The 19,750-nt window shown below is 41.3% G+C and overlaps 1 protein-coding gene across 4 annotated transcripts in view; it reads left to right on the top strand.

Annotated features, from left to right (window-relative positions):
• The first annotated feature begins 13,941 nt into the window (after window positions 1-13,941).
• Window positions 13,942-19,750, top strand: part of CXXC4 (CXXC finger protein 4) — a 30,888-nt gene continuing 25,079 nt past the window's right edge. Inside the window, exons 1-4 of one of the 4 annotated variants that reach the window (XM_060417555.1) lie at window positions 13,942-14,114; window positions 14,713-14,788; window positions 17,235-18,562; window positions 19,217-19,302. In XM_060417555.1, the coding sequence (XP_060273538.1) occupies window positions 17,492-18,562; window positions 19,217-19,279 (1,134 nt within the window). In that variant the 5' untranslated portion in view covers window positions 13,942-14,114; window positions 14,713-14,788; window positions 17,235-17,491 and the 3' untranslated portion in view covers window positions 19,280-19,302. Of the gene's footprint in view, window positions 14,115-14,387; window positions 14,588-14,712; window positions 14,789-17,234; window positions 18,563-19,216; window positions 19,303-19,750 lie in introns of those variants that run through there. The other 3 variants (XM_060417554.1, XM_042251180.2, XM_060417556.1) reach the window with 3 other exon arrangements.

Here is a 19,750-nt window from a genome sequence, read left to right on the forward strand (position 1 = left end):
CCAGTACTTTGGCCACCTCGTGCGAAGAGTTGACTCATTGGAAAAGACTCTGATGCTGGGAGGGATTGGGGGCAGGAGGAGAAGGGGACGACAGAGGATGAGATGGCTGGATGGCATCACTGACTCGATGGACGTGAGTCTGAGTGAACTCCGGGAGATGGTGATGGACAGGGAGGCCTGGCGTGCTGTGATTCACGGGGTCGCAACGAGTCGGACACGACTGAGCGACTGAACTGAACTGAACTGAACTGAAGAAAGGTGTTCAATTTAAAATAATTTCAATGCAATTTTCAGGTTGTTGCATGTAACGGTTCAGATCTTTAGAATATAGATGTAATTTAAAGCCATGAGATTATACATACTATCAGGTATATAGACAGCTGGTGGGAAGCCGTTGCAGAGAACAGGGAGCTCAGCTCGGTGCTCTGTGATACCTAGAGGAGAGGTATGAGGGGCTGGTGGGAGGGAGGTACTTGAGGGAGGGGACCTATATAATACATACAGCGGAAACTAACACAACATTGTAAAGAAATTACACTCCAATTTAAGAAAGAACTTATTTAAAAAATAAAATCATAATATTGGATGAGAGCTGCAAGGGAGTGAGTATAAACAGATAAGATGTCTAAACTTTGGATTACTGCAGTGTTAAGAGGTTAATAACACAGAAGGTAAACCAGGAATATGGTTTCCTAAAAGCTGTGTGAAGAAAATGCCAAATGCTGCTGATGGGTCAAATAAAAGTAAAGCTGAACACTTCGGATTTAACAAGGTGCAAGTCATTAGAAATCTTGACAAGAGCCTAGCTGGATTGCAGTCATTTCAGGAGATAAAAAGGATATTGTGACACGGCATATACACCATTCTTTCAAGACATTTTTCTGTCAAAGGAAAGAATAAGCTCCAGGTTGGCAGGGAGAGTGGAATTATATCTACAGATAGATACAGATGGATATCAATGAGTTTGGATAAGGAGACGAGTGTACAGACATACACAAAGGTTAGAATCTACAGACCTCTCTTCATCTTAATGGAGGTGTGGAGACCTTCATCAAGAGATGACCTAACTGTATAGTTATCCATGTGACCATAGAGTTTTTGATTTTTCCTTAATGGCATAAAGTCCTTACTAGTAATTTATTGGCTTCTGTAAGGGGTAAACTCAAATACATAGCAGGCCCCTCTAGCTTCTGTTTCTCCACAGAAAATAAATGATAATTTCCCATGAATAATCAAATAACCAAAGTTTTGGCACATATATGAGCAGAAGTTGATCATGAGATTGTACGAGGAGAAGTAATAGTAATGGAAGCTTGCCATCTCTTCCCAAACCAATTAGTGGTGAAAATAAAACTGCTCTGACTACAACCCTAGGACTGCCCCTGGCAGCTTCTTTCAAGGCTTTCTGGACCTTTCAGCATCATTATTTCTGTGGACCACTCAGCAGTTTAGGAATACCCTTCCTTTGGGGAATTCCTGTCACTATCTCCCTTCCTGATATCTCTTTCTGAGTCACCTTCCTTGTCTTCTGAAGCTCACCTGTCCCTTAAATAGACTGTAGGCATCCCTAAAATTTTCTATGAGATCTCATTCCTATCTTATTCTGTGACAGGGATCTGAATCTTAAATGCCCTCAAGGGACAGAATGTGTCTCCTTCCACCAAATCATCTTCTCCAACATACATCAGAGGGACTTCTTCAAAACCCAAAAAGCTGATAGTAAACATCCCATATTCAAAACACCGAATGACCTCTTTTTACTACTGAGCAGTCTTGTTTTACTTAGCATAAGGTTGAACATTGTCCATTACTGGTTTTCTTCTTAGGCAACCCTTAGCTGGGTTCTGATATACACTTGTGTTCCTTGGCTTCCCAATATTCTTTCTCTTCTTCTTCATTTGTTAGTCAGTCCAGTTCAAAGAGGCCTTCTTTTGTGAGGGCTTTCTGAGAAGCATCTCAGTCCTTCTAATTGCCCAGTCTTCCCTGCTTCCTGTCATGACACTGTGTGTGTGTGTGTGCTCAGTAACTCAGTCGTGTCTGACTCTCTGCGACCCTATGGACTGTAGCCCCCCAGGCTCCTCTGTCCATGGGATTTTTTTCAGGCAAGAATACTGGAGTGGGTTGCCATGCCCTCCTCCAGGGACTCTTCCTGAACCAGAGATCGAACCCACATCTCCTGCGTCCCCTGCGTTAGCAGGCAGATTCTTTAGCAGCTTAGCCACTGGGACACTTTGTTTAACATACTTTCAATACAGATATTTTCATAGTCTGTTTTTGTGTTACACTTTACCTATTCATTTAAATTCTTCTTAAAAAAGAAGTGAGATAATTGTCATTAAATTTGTGTATGTATGTGTGTGTGTTTTTTCCCTGAGTACTCTCTATTAGATTATTAACTTCCCCAGGTCAGTTTTTTATTCCCTCAGTACTTCATACTGTGTTATGCATATATCTGCTGTTAAAGAAATGTTTATTCAATTAAAATATGACAGGGAATAACTGAGGCTAGAAAGGAAAAGTGAATGGCCATCAGCTTAATAAGGAGATGCCACTAGAATGTGAGTTCCAGAAAAATAGGAATTTTAAACTGCTTTGTCTTTTAGGAGTGCTGTTAAAATTCGTTGAATAAAAAAGACTAATATAAGAGATTTCACACTTTTATTTCAACACTTAACCTTGAACAACATACAAGAGTTATATGAAAAGTAGGGTTTGCTACAGCCCAATTCAAATGCACTTTTCAGAAATGGTGGCTACTTTTCTAAGGTTTTTACAGTCAACCTTAAAAAAATCTGAATATACGTAAAGGAGAAAAATGTCTTCCCAAGCATAATATTACAATAAAATAGTCATTCTTCTTTTCATCAAACTTTTAGGTTTAAAGAATGCTCCTTAATTCTATTCAATTTTTATATCAATCACTCTTGTGCTGAATATTTTTAAATGAATATGGCACTTTTGCATGGATCCATAAATAAACAAAACGTGCACAGCTTTGTTTATGTTAGGAACCTTCTGCTAAGTGTTGCTTCTATTTATTTACTTTTAAATTATGCCAGATTTTTGCAAATTTGAGTCAGTCTGGGGATCAACTTGAAATTTTAAAGACTGGCTATTTACTTTGTTTCTCATACCTCACAGATATATTAAAGTAATAGTTTTAAGGGCCAGCAGAAGTTACAAGAGGAAATTATTCATGATGGACTTAGTTATGGAAATAGATGTGATATACCATTTCTCTTAATTTAATTTATTTTTAACTTCCTCATTCTCTTTGCTTTCTTCTCTTATCCAGAGTTTTTAGCCCCATCCCTTATCTTAAGCTCAAATATTACCTAATTTGCATGCCTAAATGCTAAGTCATTTCAGTTGTGTCTGACTCTTTGTGACCCCATGGACTGTAGCCCGCCAGGCTCCTCTGTCCATGGGATTCTCCAGGAAAGAATACTGGAGTGAGTTGCCATTTCCTCTTCCAGGGGATCTTCCTGACCCAGAGATTGAAACTGCATCTCCTACAGCTCCTGCTTTGCAGACTTATTTTTTACTGCTGAGCCAGCTGAGAAGCCCATCTGATTTGTGTAGCATGGCACAATTTTGAGAAGAACTTGAAGGAGTCTATTAAGGATATGTTAATAAATCAAAGCTTTACCCAAAAAGCCATGTTGCTAAAAACAAGCTCTACTTATAGACATTCATAGCTGAAATTATAACTCACTAATTCACTCATCATAAAGAACTGGTGTCCATGAACTGACTTCTTACCATGTGTAATTTGGCATGATTCATGAGATTTAGAGCTGGTTAGCTTTTCTTAGAGAGCAGAAATGAGGTGATGGAGTCATGTAGGGTAACAATAAACACTGATACTGGTCTCACCAACATTCATCTAATCCTCCTACTTCCTTCTTCCTCTTTCTTAATTGAACCACAATTATGTTCCGGTATTTCCTATCCTTCACACTGGCATGTGCTTCAGGATGATCTCATCTCTAGCTCTATGGATTATTGTTATTATTTAGTCACTAAGTTGTGTCCGACTTTTTGCAACCCTGTGGACTGTAGCCTGCCAGGGCCCTCTGCCCATGGGATTTCCCAGATAAGAGTACTGGAGTGGGTTGCCATTTCCTTCTCCAGGGGATCTTCCTGACCCAGAGATCAAACCTGCATCTCCTGCATTGGCAGGTGAATTCTTTACCACTGAGCCACTTGGGAGGTCCAGCTCTATTACCTATAAAGCAAGTCAATCTCACTCCCTTTGAGAGTGGTTGATTTAAGCGTGGGCATGCGACCTAATTTGGGCTAATGAGATCTTAGTGGAAGTCAACCTTAGTGCTTCTAGGAAATTATATCACTAGAGATATACACACAAAAAGACAGTCATTTTCTTTCCTTGATTGCTTTTTGTGCTTGGATATGATGACTGGAACTGCTGCAACAGTACCTGTGAGGGAAGGCTGCCTGAGGGAAGAGCCAAGATGATGGGGATGGCGGAGTGTGAAAGAGTGGGAAGAACCTACCCCACCCATGACACACTGAAGCCTCAGACTGTTCCTGCCTGGAGCCTGCCCAACCTGGGACCCCCTCATTCAGGCCACTTTCGAGCCATTTTCTATTACCTGCAGTCAGCAGAAATCTAACAACTTTCCTTCTCTTTGTGGTTAAAGAAGAAAATTATGTTTTATATGTGAAAAAGACACAGATACCCAGATTCCTTTTGGAAGTACATTAGTGGCCATAACATAACTGGAGATTAGCTTTCAATGGACATTGATCAAGTTTTGGACACTTGAACTTCAGTAAGGAAAGAAGTATAATCAATTACTGCTGCCATTGGGTAACAGAATTATTTCATTTTCCCTAATATAAGGTAGCCAACATTACAGGAATAGAATAGCTTTAAAAATAGAAACATTCAAAAGGAAATGCCATCAAATCATCATGCATTTTAAAAGAGCTAAGTTACAAATAGATTAAAAAAAAAAAAACTGCTCTTCCTAGCAGTTCAACCATTACAAAGTGTTAGCAGCTAGCAGAAAGAGACTAGGGTGTGAACAGTGGCCTCCTCTTATAAAGAGTAGGTTTTCCCAAAGAAAGAAATATAACATTATTATGACTCTCCAATATACATGACTGCTTAAGTCATTTTGTTAATTTTCAATTAAATACAGCTCCCATTTTCTGTTTCAATGAGTTAACACAATTAAAATTTTCATATTATTTTCATCCTATTTGTAAAATAGTTTATATTAGAATGTGTTTTAGGATGAAAATGGGTCCACAAAAATGGGGTAAGGATAAACTTGAATATGATTTTAAGTTTAGTCTAGATATAGTGTTATAGGATATAATTTCAAAGATCGGATGCCAGATTTTAATGCTAATTAAAGTGGCTATGACATTCATTGCTCTATTTAATTGACTTATAGCTGGGATACTGACCAGGCCATTTCTGCTCCCTAGAATGCCTTTATGCAAATGAGACCAGGACATGGCTTGGCAAGCAGAGCAACGGGCTGGATTCCAGTCCCTACTTGTCCATTTGGCCAGGCATTGTTGTGTGGTGAACAGCCAGCACAAACGTACTCAGGGGCCCTGGGTTGCAAATTCCAATGTTTAGGCGGACAAGTGTTAGATAATAAGGAGTGCAAAGAATGGGCAGACTAGAGACCCCATTTCTAATCATAGCTCCAGCTACTGTTTACAAGAGGGAAAGTAGACACAGTGTTTTCAGACCTCCCAAGTTTTGAAAGAGGCTGGAAGTCTAATTCAGTTTATTTAACACCATGGACCCAAGCAACATGTGTGTGAGGCCCAAACTGAAATTATGGACTAGATGCTTGTTACTCTGATCTAAGTGCATCACCACAGCTGCTTACTCAGATTCCATGGTTATCCTGATCCTGTGGGACTTGGGAATGTGTGAGCTCTTGGAGGTGATGGTGCAAGTGAGAGATGTGGGACAGAGGCTATTTGTCATCCAAGGTAAGATTCAGGTAGGAGAGGTCATAGAAATAGATATGAAGGGCGGCGGGGGAAAAGGTAATAAACGTGATATTAACTCTGAAGAAGAAAGGAGTATATAAAATTAAGTACTACATGGGGAGGGGGGAGTTGTGATTTTCAGGTAGTTTGCTTTTTATAGTACTGTTCTACTAAATAGCTCCAACACGTTGCTAACATTAATTAAACCTCACAAACCCTTGAGATATGTAATTACTATAATTAAACTGATATTCCAGATCAGTAAAATAAGACTTAGAATGCCCAAGGTCATAGTGAGATTGTGCGGCCCAGTTTGGCAGACAAACTACATATTCTTATAATGTATTACTTTCCTGGAAAGGACTTTTCTAGCTCTCTCAATCTCTCTCTCTCCCTGTTTAGGTTAAGAAGATATAATGATAGGATAAATAAACTTGATCACTGAGAAGTTAAACCTGCAAGTTGATTAGGGAAGCTTAAGGACAATATGAAAAAAAGAGCCTAGATGAATGAACAATTCATAGTTCTAAACCTTTATAATATGCAAATTCCAATTAATTGCATTTGTTTAAAATATTTCCATTTAAATTGCTGGTTTAGCTAAATGCGTCAATAAATCAAGACATCAGTGCATGTAAAGCTTTCTTTAGTTTAGAAAAGACTGTCATTAGTTTGGAAAGAGAATACAACAGGCAGACAGAAGGAACTCTTCTTGTTGCTATAACTACAGCATAACAAAGGTCAGCACTGGGGAAAATAAAAAACAACACAAAACAACAAAGCTTCCCGGATTGAACATTAATAACTCAGGGATATTATCCTGAATTTTTCCTCCCAACAGAGAAAGATAATAATCCCTTATGTTGTAAATAGTTAATTGAAGATAAACCAAACAATGGAAACCTACATTTTAAAAAACCAAGCATAAAAAAGTTGGTTTTGATTTGAAATCTTGAGAGCAATGTCAGAAACTTGTGCTTTTGCAAACAGGGTCATTCAGGTTACACTGGAAGTCAAAAATCTCAAGTTCAGAAGAAAAAAATTAAAATCACATTTTATGAAAAATCTTTCTTGTATTTAAAATGGCAAATCAAAAAATCCATTAACATTATTTAATAGAGAATAGTTTACAATAAATTTAACTTCCAAGTTGTTTGACGGAGCTAAAAAAGTATGATTTTTATAAGCCTCATTTTACGTCTCTAGAAAGTCAACTTTAGAAAGAACTTCATTATTAAAATTCTTTGAGTTTTTTGTTTGTTTTGAATAACTGGGCAAGTCCTATCTGTTAATTTGAAGATTCAGAAGCCTATTTATAAGATGCCAAGTTTTTGCATATGAATTCAGTTTCTACCTTTGAGCTCAGGAGCAAAGTGATTACCCGAGTTACTGGGTTTGAGATTTTTACTGAGAGTAAGAGAGGGACTGAGAGAGGAGATTCTGTCACTTGCTTTCCAGCATTCTGTAAATCCCTGTCAGATAACACTTGCGTGCAGAGAGAATAGCGGAAAGCGCGTGGAATGCCGCCGCGTTCTGGACTGCTCTCTGGGAAACAAGGACCCTGTGGCAGTGCTTGTTGCCGGAGCTATAGGAAGTATTTTCTGATCAACTCATAACTGCCCGTTTCATCGGGTTCCTAAATTATCGGAAATAATCATCTCATATCCACTTTAAGAGATACTAATAACTTTCAAGAAAGCATACAGATGGCTCCATGCCTAAGACAAATTTTCCCAGGAGAAAGGTCAGTGAAGGGTGCCTGGATACTGCCAGGCAGAGGAAAGAAAGAACCCCCCCAAGTAGGAAGTTGGGGCTCAAATTGCAAATTTGTGTTTATATCTTTGAGTGTCTGGAAGCTACTCACTGTGACTTGTTTTTTGTCTTTTTTAAACCACTATTTCCTTTGAAAAAAAATCTGGAATGTTATTGCTTGGGTTTTCTAATACTCCAATGGACAAAACATACCAAATATTTATGGTAAAATACAAGGAAGCTCATATATTACAAAGATCAAGCCACATTAAGGAGCCTTATGGAAGAAATGTTCTTCCAGAGATTTTTATTTTTAGCCTATTGTTATTTCATCTGTGTGGGTTTCTGCATTTGGGGACAACTGCTATTATCCTGCCATGCAGTATCAACCCATGGACTATACAGTCCATGGAATTCTCCAGGGCTGAATCCTGGAGTCCGTAGCTGTTCCCTTTTCCAGGGGATCTTCTGAACCCAGGGACTGAACCCAGGTCTCCCGCATTGCAGGCGGATTCTTTACCAGTTGAGCCACCAGGGAAGCCCAATAATTTAATAGAAATGAGAATTTATATAACGAGGAGTGAAAAAATAAGAAATGGCCTAGACCAAATTAACTTTTGCAAAGAACAATTCTAAAAATTAACGCCCAAGTTAGTGTTTGGTACAGACTGTCCAAATTGTATGTAAAAATAAGTGAATGTGTGTCCTGATTAGCAGAGTTGATTAGAATATGCTGCTAATGAGGCCAAGGTAATGGGTTTAACCCTGTGAACCCATTATTTTCATTATCCTCAACAGTCACAGATGTTATCCCTAACAGTGGTCAGCCATTCCATAAATGCATCCTGTTAGTCATTAGGAGGACAGGGCAACAGAGTGTAGATAGCTTAAGATAAATTTATTATTGCTAGAAAACAGCTCAAAGCACATGACCTGTGGTTGGCAGGTTAAGAGTGCCAGCTACCAATATGAAGGTCAATACTATGATAATGATGTATAGATGCTTAATTAAAAGTGAAAGAAAATAACAAGAGTGCAGAATATTGATTTTAAAGATTAATTTCATCAAATTCCACTTTGTTGAGTCACCATGAAAATCTCAGAAAATTTTAGTTCATTTAAGAGATTTAAAAGCATTATTTCATTATAATAGTTCATTATAAGTAAAATATATCATATAAATAATAATAACTTCATCTTAGTTCATGGTTTTCTATCAAAGAGTTTCTATGATCATGGTAAGGTGATGAATATTTTCTGGGAGAATTGGATCTGCTAGAGTAGACAGTTCTTGCCAGCTGTAACATGAGATGAGATTCAAAACATGGGACAAATTAAAGAAGGGTTTTGGTTGCCAGTTTATTAATTTTGCATTTTTATCCTACAGACCATGGGGGAACTTACTTCCACATATTTCGTATGCTACTTTCTTCAATGTGCTTGGGACAGAATGTAAGAACCTTCTGTGGGCCAGGTGATGTATGAGGTAGAACACAAAACTGATTGTGACATCAGACACAATCACTGATGTCAAGGATCTCCATCTCTGGCAAAGAAGACGGGTCAATAAAAATCCAAGGTAGCTAAAGTCAGAGAAGAATTAAAGACATTATTCCCTATTGTTTTATTGGCGTAGTCCTCCTGTGAACGTGGTGGTTATTGTATTATTAATTGCAGTATTAATTACTATGGAAAGAGGCAGTCCTCAGAGACTGTATGAACAGGAATTGGGAAGCTGGGTTCTAAGATGGGTGAGAGAGTTTCAAGCACTTTACCTAATCTGAACAGCGAGTAGATTTTGTGACTAACAGGGAGCACATTATTGGTGGAGGGATTAAAGCTTACCTCCGGGTTTTGAAAATACCAGTAGACAAGCTGCTAATGCCTAAGATTTATCTCTAAGTCAGTTTATTTTAGATTTATGGTATTTCCTCTGCTTGTGTTACTTCTGTTTCTTTATTCTTTAGTAAATTTTTGCTTGACTATTTTATCCATAGCTTGGCTGTTCTACAGGTATTTAAGAAAACATAGTTTGTTCATAGTTGCCAAACTTTCCCCAAAATCATTAAGACTGCTTTTAGTGGTAATCTCTAAGGATGGTAATCAGCAAAAAAATGCTCGCAAGGGAATTGAACTCTCATGTTCGATTGAGGGTTGTGTGGGCCAACTTAACCTCTCTGGTGGGTTATTTTCCTTCCAGTGTTACTCTTCTGGGAAACTGCCAGCTGTCCACCAAACTGTTTTTCTCCTCCCCAGTAATAGAGTTGCATCTAGGAAGTGACTGTCCAGCCCATCTCTGCAGCTAGCTGCGGCATGTGACTGGTTCTTGACAACTGTCAATGAGCTGTGGTGCTGTGGGTTACTTCAAGATGAACTGTTTAAGAAGGGATCAGGCCCCTTTCTTGCCCTTCTGCTCATTGGATGTAGCTGATTAGTAGCCGGTCAGGGATGGCAAGGTCCTGTGATGGAAGGAAACTAGATCCATGAATCAGTCATAGAGGAGAGCCATCCTCTAATCTGCAATTCCCACCCTGGATTGTGACTTAAACAACAAATATACATCTATGGCTTTTGCACTGACACATGCAATGTGTTTTAGAGATTCTGGATAATGATGACAATATTGACTATGATGAAAGCAGCCATGCTTTAAAAATATTTCATAGCACAGCGCAAAATTTCTGCAGAGTACAGGACACTTTTTCAGGTGATACGCAAGTTAATTTTTTTCCCATGAAGATATCAGTGAAACACCCATACTCCTACTGCAGATCACAAAACAGACAAAGCGGAGTATTTTGCATAGAGAAGGAACCTGAAGTTTTAGTACTTTATAGAACTATGAGTTCCAAAGTAAAGTTAATAGAAGACTAAGTGTTCTCAACAATTTACCTAAAAACTCTGACACATTATTCTGAAGAATACAACAAAGAATGTGGAGTAATGTGAGAAATGGCAGGCATGAAAGTGCTAAAACTAGCCTATATAAAAAATAAAAGATATAAGATATTCTAGACCAGAAGAGAGATGTTGCCCTTTATCACATTTGGCTAAAGTTGCTCAGTCATGTCTGACTCTTTGCGACTCCATGGACTATATAGTCCATGGAATTCTCCAGGCCAGAATACTGGAGTGGGTAGCCTTTCCCTTCCAAGGGATCTTTCCAACCCAGGGATCAAACCCAGATCCCACATTGCAGGTGGACATTTGGCTAAGGATGTCATCAGTTCCCTCAATGCTTCCCTGATGGCTCAGCAGTAAAGAATCAGTCTGCAATACAAGAGACGCAGGTTCTATCCCTGGATCAGGAAGATCCCCTGAAGGAGAGCATGGCAAGCCACTCCAGTTCTCTTGCCTGGAGAATCCCATAGAAAGAGGAGCCTGGTGGACTACAGTCCTTGGGGTCGCAAGGAGTCAGACTTGACTGAAGTGACTGAGCACATACATGCACGTAATCAATTCCCTGCTGCTGCTGCTGCTGCTGCTAAGTCATTTCAGTCATGTCCGACTCTGTGTGACCCCAGAGACGGCAGCCCACCAGGCTCCCTCGTCCCCTGGATTCTCCAGGCAAGAACACTGGAGTGGGTTGCCATTTCCTTCTCCAATGCATGAAAGTGAAAAGTGAAAGTGAAGTCACTCAGTCATGTCTGACTCTTAGTGACCCCATGAACTGCAGCCCACCAGGCTCCTCCGTCCATGGGATTTTCCAGGCAAGAGTACTGGAGTAGGGTGCCATTGCCTTCTCCAATCAATACCCTAGCAGGAAGGAAATGGATGTTGTATCAGAGCTAGGAGATATACTGTTTAAAATATATTCTGTATGTCATATGAGGGGCTTGTGATCATAATTAAAGCTAAGGTTCTAGGATGCAGAGAGGGCTATTGGTTAATTAATTGTTAATAGTGAGACTAGAGCGGAGGTTATAAGCACAAAGCTTTGGAGATACAGGATTGGGTACCAATTTCAGCCTTGTTGTCGTCATTCAGTCGCTAAGTCGTGTCCAACTCTTACTGACTGCATGGACATACTAATCTTTTGACCTGAGTTATCTGATATCTACAGGCTTATTATTTCCACTGAAAATAATAATAACTACCTCATAGGGTTATTTCAAGGACAAAGTCAACTGCAAATTACTCCCTACAGTGTCTGACACAGATGGGTCATTAATAGTCACTTTTACTAATGATTAAGGCTAAGCATTCTGAGTTTTCCCATTATAGTCTAGAAAGTAAAATTCTTTGGAATTTAGACCTTATTTTCTCTCATTTGTTTTCATTTTGAAAGAGAGCTTGAAGCATTCTGAAAAGGAAAGCAAGGTTGGCATAAGAAAGCATGATATCTTTATTTGATTTTTAATTTTTAATTTTTATCATGTTGTGTTGGTTTCTGCCATACAACAATGGAACCAGCCATAATTATACATATATCCCCTCCCTCCCCATCCTGCATCTCTCCAGGTCATCTCAGAGAACCAGACTGGGCTCGCTGTACTACACAGCAACTTCTCACCAGCTATCCATCCTAATTACATGACACTGTATGTATATTGATGCTACTTTCTCCATTCCCCACTCTCCCATTGTGTCCAAAAGTCCATTCTTTGTATCTTGTCTCCATTCCTTCCCTGCAAATAGGTTCATCAATACCATTGTTCTAGATTCCATATACATGCAAATATAGGATATTAGTGCATATATATGGAATCTTTGATTTTTAAAATCATTTATTTACAAACTTCAAAACATTGATATTTTAAACATTTTGAAAAGATGTCTAAGAATCTATCATCTTTCCAGTATAATGAGTATAGGCACTCATTAAAAAGGGCCTACATTTTGCTGATATACTTACCATGATGTTCAATTAAAAAAAAAAGCAAAAGCAAAAGCAAAATTCTCTTCTTTGCTTTCACAAAGCATCAATAAAACTATAAAAATGTCAATGAACTTAAATAATAATTACTAATAACCATCTAGTTATTTTGTCTATAAATACCACGTCACTGGTTTGATTGATTTTATAGCCAAATTTATTCTATCTTTTTAAATTACAAAACATACTTGTCAATGAGTCAGAAAACAAGCTGCCCCCTATTTCAATAGTTGTCCACTCTTGGTACAGCACCTTCATTTATGTACACCACAGTTGTTAACAACTTATCAATAATCAGTCTTCCAGAGTTGGCAGAATCTTTATATGGTCAAGGTCAATCTTGAAAATTCAAACACAAAGTGCTTTAAAATATCTCTTCAGCATTTTGTTATTATAAAAGAAACAGCTCATTATCATACTTTTCATCTTTCTCTGAAACTATATTATTGTATTCTATACAGTTTTAATTTTAACAGAGAACTTTATAAGATCAATTTAAATAATCTGAACTTTTTTCTTTCCTACTTTTGTAGCTTATTAACCATTTTTTCTTTAAAACTATCCAAAAGATTCATATTTTATATGTTTCATATAAATATGAACATACTTCAATAGTGGGATAGCATGTAACCAGGGATATCTCATGTGCTTTAAGGCAGCAGTGAAGAAGTTAATTCATAGTTGCATTTATGAGTGAGTTTTATTTATTTTTGACCTGTGGTAAAAAGATTTATCTTTCAATTACTAAAGTATTTTTCCCAAGTGTCAAGAAGTCATACTAGTATAAAATAGATTAATGTAGCTATAAAAGTAGTTTTTGTTTAAGTAAAGTTTGGAATTAAAAATAGGGTAAGTTACAAATCAGATTTAATCATTGGAACAGTCAGATGGAACAGTAAAAGAATGTGGGGGGATGAGGAGAGGGATAGAGATTGATTTTGAGCTCGGTCAAGCTCACTTTTTTTTTTTTTTAAACATTCTGGCATACTAATATTTAGAAGAGCTGGACAACCTGAACACCAATCCGTTTTCCCTTAAAGATTTAAATGATCATTTTTAAAGTCGTCTTGGGTACACCAGTAGTAGTATTTAAAAGCCATGCGGCAGAGTGTGAAATAAGAGTATTTTTCAAACAAACACGACCTTTTCTGTTTCTTGTACCGCTTTCTCTACCCAGCCAGAAAACCCAGACAAGTTTATTTACACACACACACCCGCACATGCACACACACACACACACACACACCGCACACGCAGAGTGAGAGAGAGAGTGGCGGAAACGCCCTCTTTCCATTCCTTCCAAACAATTATCTCCGAGAGTAAAAGAAAATAATCAACAGCCCTCTGTGCTGGGCGGCTGAGCCGGAGAGCCAGGCGCGAGGAGGAAGGGCGAGCAGCAGGCGAGCCGGGAAACGTGGCTCCTCCGGCGAGGAGAGGATTTGTGAAGGGGAGCGCCGGCCCGCGTGCGCCTCTTGTTCCCCGTGTAATTTGCAGCCAATCATCAGTAGGTGTCCGCGTCCCTGCGTCCTCCTCACCTCGGCGCCGACCACCCCCCCCCCCCCCCCCCGCCCCCAGCCTCCCACCTCCTCCCTCGCCTTTCTCTCCCGCTCCCCTCCCCCAGCAGCCGCACACAGGCACACACACAAACAGAGAGGGAGAGAAGGGGGGGGAGACGGAGAGAGGAGAGAGAAGAGACTGAGAGGAGAGAGAGAGAGGGGAGAGAGAGGGAGAGAGAGGGGGAGAGAGAGGAGAGACTCCCCGGCTCCCTCCCTCCCTCGCACACAGCGACTGGAGACGGACGGAGAGCAACGCGCTGGGAGAGGAGAGACCACCGAGAACAGCCCCGCGCTCTCACACATACACTCACACTCGGCTCTTTCCTCCCCCCCCCCCCACCTCCTCCTCCTTCCACCCCCACCACTAACACCATCTCCTCCTCCTTCTCTCTTCAACAAGAAAAAAAAAAGCCATTTACAGGTATATATTTTTTTTGATCCGCATATTTATTTATCCCCCCCCCTCCCCAACAGTTTGTTTACAAGTATTAAAGTTGTAATTGGGAGCTGCCAAGACACATCTGGATTTGTGTTTCTTTGTGTTAGGGGGTGATGTGCAACTAATTAAAGGCAGACTGGCAGCGTCTGCAAATTCTAAGGCTCCCCAAATAAAAAGAGACTGGTAAGTGATTGTTCTTTCTCTTTCTCTGGCTTTTTGCTCTTAAATGTTTGCTGTCCGTTGGGATTGTAAAAGTAGATTATTAATGCTGGACTCCAGCGATGAAAGGCGTCGCTGTATTAATTTATTAATTAATCTGCACCCGCCCCTCCTCCTGAATGTTAAATATGACCTTTGATCTCTGTGTCTCTGGTAGACCAGACATACAATATTAGGCATGTACAGTCACATTGTTTAAAGGCAAAACAGGATCATGAAGTATGATGTCTAATTTAGCTTTGGAATACGACTGTAGTTATTTGTGTGTGTTTTATTTTGTTTTTTAAAGAAAATCCAAACAATAGCTGTGGCTTAGATACCTTTTTCATGCTCCAGAGATGCATTGATTAAACAATAATGACCTGGATACTGGGCACAATCATTTTCTACAGTTTCTGGTGGCATTAAACCTTGAGGGAGAAGGGGGAGGTGATGGTAATAAGGAAAGCTTCTGTTTGGAGACACCACTCTAATACTCCGAAAAAGGGACATTAAATTATTTCTTTATTTGGAACAAGGTCAAAAGACTAAAATGTTGAAATTTTTCCCTCCACTCAATGCGCTGGTAGCTAATGCATGGTTGGCATAACTAGTTTTTACTGAGTAGCAGTTATTATGGTCTTGCAGTTACAATGTGATTCGCAGAAACTGAAGCTATATGCATATTCTTACTGTGTCTTCCCCCATCGCCTTCCCAGCATCAAGAATATTTAGCCAGGAGCATTTTGGGGGCACCCTTTGTATTGCCTTCAGACCTCTGAAGGGAGCAGTTTTCCCTAATGCGAAACCACAGAGGTGGCTCCTGAGTGATTAGGGACTTGCTGTGATTGAAAGATGCCTGCTAGCTTCTAATCCAGCCTGGGGTGAGGTTCCTTATCTTGATTTACTTTGCCTAATAGGGATTTGTTTACATAAACCTCTCTTTTTTTTAGGGCGCCTTCTCATCAGGACTTGAAGTTTTTGCACTTGGAGTTTGGGCATAAATGGCTCATTAATCTAATTATAAGCATAATTGCTATAATTGATATCCATTTTGAACTGAATATTTGAGACTGAGACTGCTGGGCCCCCATTTAAAATTCCCTGAACTCCACATTCTAGACCAGTATGTGGGTTTCAGAAGATGTCACAAAAAGATATCTGTCCCCCCCCCCCCAAAAAAAAATCTGGAAACAAAGAAACTGGTTTTTTAGGTTAATATACATTTTACATTTTTGCTTTACTTCTTAAAAGGCTCTGATGCACCTCTCCCCCTGTAATAAACAACTAAAATACCTCTGCCTAAGCATAATAATGCCCTGTAAGCAAAGAGATGAATGCAAATACTCAGTTAATATTAAACTTTGCTCTTAAAGAGAGCTAAAGAAAAAAATCATCTTAATGACTGTTTCTTCATGGAACACCTTAAATGATGTCCCCCTACTTTTACTCAATGTAAAAATCAGTGACTGGAGAAAGCCTCAAAGTCCATGCTTTCCTCTTGTCTTGGGAAGAGGCTGGAGACTCCATTAGGAATTATTGGGAATATTCTTAAAGTGACTACAGGCACTTGGTTTGAAAGCTATGACACGGTTTGCATTATTAAAAAAATTTTTTTTTAATCTAGCCCATCTTTCTTTTCTTTCTTTTAAACAAGTAGAACACCACCCTCTTACCCCCTCCAAGCCCCACCACCAAATGGCTTGTACAATTGAGACCTGTCCTTGGTCCACTGAATTAAGACCCTAACAGAGCCAGCTGTGCTGGGATTCAAACTAATGACCGCAGACACAGAAGGACACTGTGGCAGCTGGTAGTTCTTTTTTCCCTGCCTCTTTAGTTCAGATTGTATGTGGGCAGTCTCTTAGCTCTCAGTTGTATTGTGTTTGCTTACAGTTTATACTCGGATGTATTGTAGACTTTCTCAGTACTTCATTTGCTAATTTCCTGTTCATTTTCCTCATAGGGCCATAGCTGTTTTCTACTTTAGAGCATTTGCATGCCCAGGCAGCACTTGTTCACACATTTCATAGTGTTTAAATGCCCTCTGCTTATAGGTAGTATCGCCCTCCCACCCCTGATTTGCATGTCTTTAGCACTCCAATTGCCCTTTTCCCTCGGCATTTGTCACCCCCGTCTTTCCTCTACCCTGGGTATCCTGGCTATTAATACATTTTCTCAGGAGGGTTATAAGAATAGGGGGGAGGAGCCGTGGTGTGCTCTGGGGAGGGAGGGATCCGGGTTGGGAGCGTGGGGGAAGGATGGGAATGAGGTGGGGGGGGGGTGGTGTCACGTCTTGATGATTGTTATGCAAACGACCTGACGAAGAATGTGGGAGCTTTCTGTGTCTGCGGTGGGGTAGTGAGGGAGGCTGTTTATTTTTTCATCTTTTTCCTCGTGCATCTCGTTGGAATGACTTTCTTTATTTTAGTTGTAACAGTTGGAGGATAATGCAAAGGAAGACGCTGCCTGGGAATTCACCGTCTGTGGAAATGCGCCCCAGAGAGGAATAAAGCAGTCCTCACCTTGCTGTCCCCACCCGGACCCACTTTCCCCTCCCGCCTCGGCCCCCACCCCAACATCACCATCACCCCCTTCCCTCCCCCCCACCTCCCCCCCTTCCCCACCCAGGTGTCGGACCAAACGGTCCCCACTTCCACCCTGCACCCCTTCTTTCCCCCTTGCACCATGAACACCAATGTCTGCGTGGAGCCCGGGCCGAGCCCGGAGGCCCCGGGCTTGCCCAAGGAAAGCCACCTGCCCGAGGGGTCCCTGAACAGCCTTGTGGATTACAACTCGGAGATGGAGCGCTACCGCTCCTTTGCCACCTCCTTCTACAAGACCAACGGGGGCGCCTTCCCGCAGGCCGCCAAGATCGCGCGCATCACCACCCCCATCTTCCCCAGCAGCGCCGCCGCCGCCGCGGCCGCCGCGCGCATCGGCATGTCCCCCTGGAACTGCGACAACGCGGCCACCGCCGCCGCCGCCACCGCCATGCTCTGGGGCAGCGGCGGGGGCGGGGGCGGCGGCGGGGGCGGCGGCGGCGGCGGTGGGGGCGGCGGCGGGGGCGGTGGGGGCGGCAGGAAATCCTCCTCCGCCGCCGCCTCCTCCTCCGCCTCCTCCTCGGCGATCCTCCCCGCCGGCGGTGGCGGTGGTGGCGGCGGCGGTGGCGGCGGCGGCGGCGGCGGCGGCGGCGGCAGGACCAGCATGCACCACCGAAACGACTCCCAGAGGCTGGGGAAAGCTGGCTGCCCGCCAGAGCCATCGTTGCAAATGGCAAATACTAATTTCCTCTCCACCTTATCCCCTGAACACTGCAGACCTTTGGCGGGGGAATGCATGAACAAGCTCAAATGCGGCGCTGCTGAAGCAGAGATAATGAATCTCCCCGAGCGCGTGGGGACTTTTTCCGCTATCCCGGCTTTAGGGGGCATCTCATTACCTCCAGGGGTCATCGTCATGACAGCCCTTCACTCCCCCGCAGCAGCCTCAGCAGCCGTCACAGACAGTGCGTTTCAAATTGCCAACCTGGCAGACTGCCCGCAGAACCATTCCTCCTCCTCCTCGTCCTCCTCAGGGGGAGCTGGCGGAGCCAACCCGGCCAAGAAGAAGAGGAAAAGGTGTGGGGTCTGCGTGCCCTGCAAGAGGCTCATCAACTGTGGCGTCTGCAGCAGTTGCAGGAACCGCAAAACGGGACACCAGATCTGCAAATTTAGGAAATGTGAAGAGCTAAAGAAAAAACCTGGCACTTCGCTAGAGGTCAGAGGAGATGATTTCTTGTTTCCCAGTCTCCCCCCTTCCCTCCTCACTCCCCTCTCCTCTCCCCTCCAGGGCTTCTTGTCTGGCTTCAAGATGCAGTCCCCTTTTCCTGAAGCTTCATTCAGGTTGTAAGATACAGTTGGTGGTGGTTTGCGGAGGGCATGGCCTCTCCTCGCCCCCTCCCCACCTGCACTTCGCCTGGAACCGCCCTCCTGATGCGAGGGCGCTCCTCCTTTTTTTTTTTTTTTTTTTTTTTTTTTAGCTCTGGGAGGAAAACTAATGTAATTGGTTTGAAAAATCAGAAGTTTCACATTCAATATGGTCAAAAAATTCCCTAGGTGGTTGAAAATACCCCCTTCCCTCTTATTATTTTTAAAAGCATCTCTGCCCAAAGGGTCGGATACATCACATTCTATATACTTATACTGGGCAAGAGAGACCTATTACTGACCCAGGTGTAACTGTGAGGACACAGTTTGTGGCACACAAGCCTACATTCCCTTTTACACACACACACACACACACACACACACACACACAGAGTGAACATTGAAACTAACATGCATGAATTCAAAAGGGGATTTTCTAAACTCTTCTAATTTTTTTCCTTACCATGACAAAATTTTTCTGTTTTCCATTTTATTTTCTGCATAGTTGGTATTTTTTCAGAAAGGGGAAATAGTAGAGAAAACTGAACACCACTTGCAGTTTTTTTAAGGAGAGATGACAATTTGTAGCAGGTGAGATGGTAATTTTATTTAAGAATTATTTTATTTATATAGTTTAGAAACTAAGGGTTCCTAAAACTCAGTTACAAAAAATATAAACTTGGGGTTCTGTGTTTAACAAAGTAACCACTATGTGGTCACAAAATCGTTCTATACATCAAGCACTGTTTTGGTTGATACACTATATGGTCAATGACAGTTTCTTTTCCTGTGTGTGCTTAAAACAATGTACAGATTATCACTAAAGTACTTGTTAAATTAGGCTTTTGGCTATGTTAAACAAAAAGATTGATGTGTTTGGTGGAAATTTCATACAGTGACCTGATCACAAGAAAAGGGGGAAAATGGAAAATCAGAAGTAAATGGCTTTGGTGATATACTTAGTAATGAAATATGGACAGATAATCATATTTAGCCTCTTGATATAATGTACAGAGTAGATGGCTAAATGCTCATACAT

The sequence above is a fragment of the Ovis aries genome, chromosome 6 (genome assembly GCF_016772045.2).
Source record: "Ovis aries strain OAR_USU_Benz2616 breed Rambouillet chromosome 6, ARS-UI_Ramb_v3.0, whole genome shotgun sequence".
In the NCBI taxonomy this organism is placed as follows: domain Eukaryota; kingdom Metazoa; phylum Chordata; class Mammalia; order Artiodactyla; family Bovidae; genus Ovis; species Ovis aries.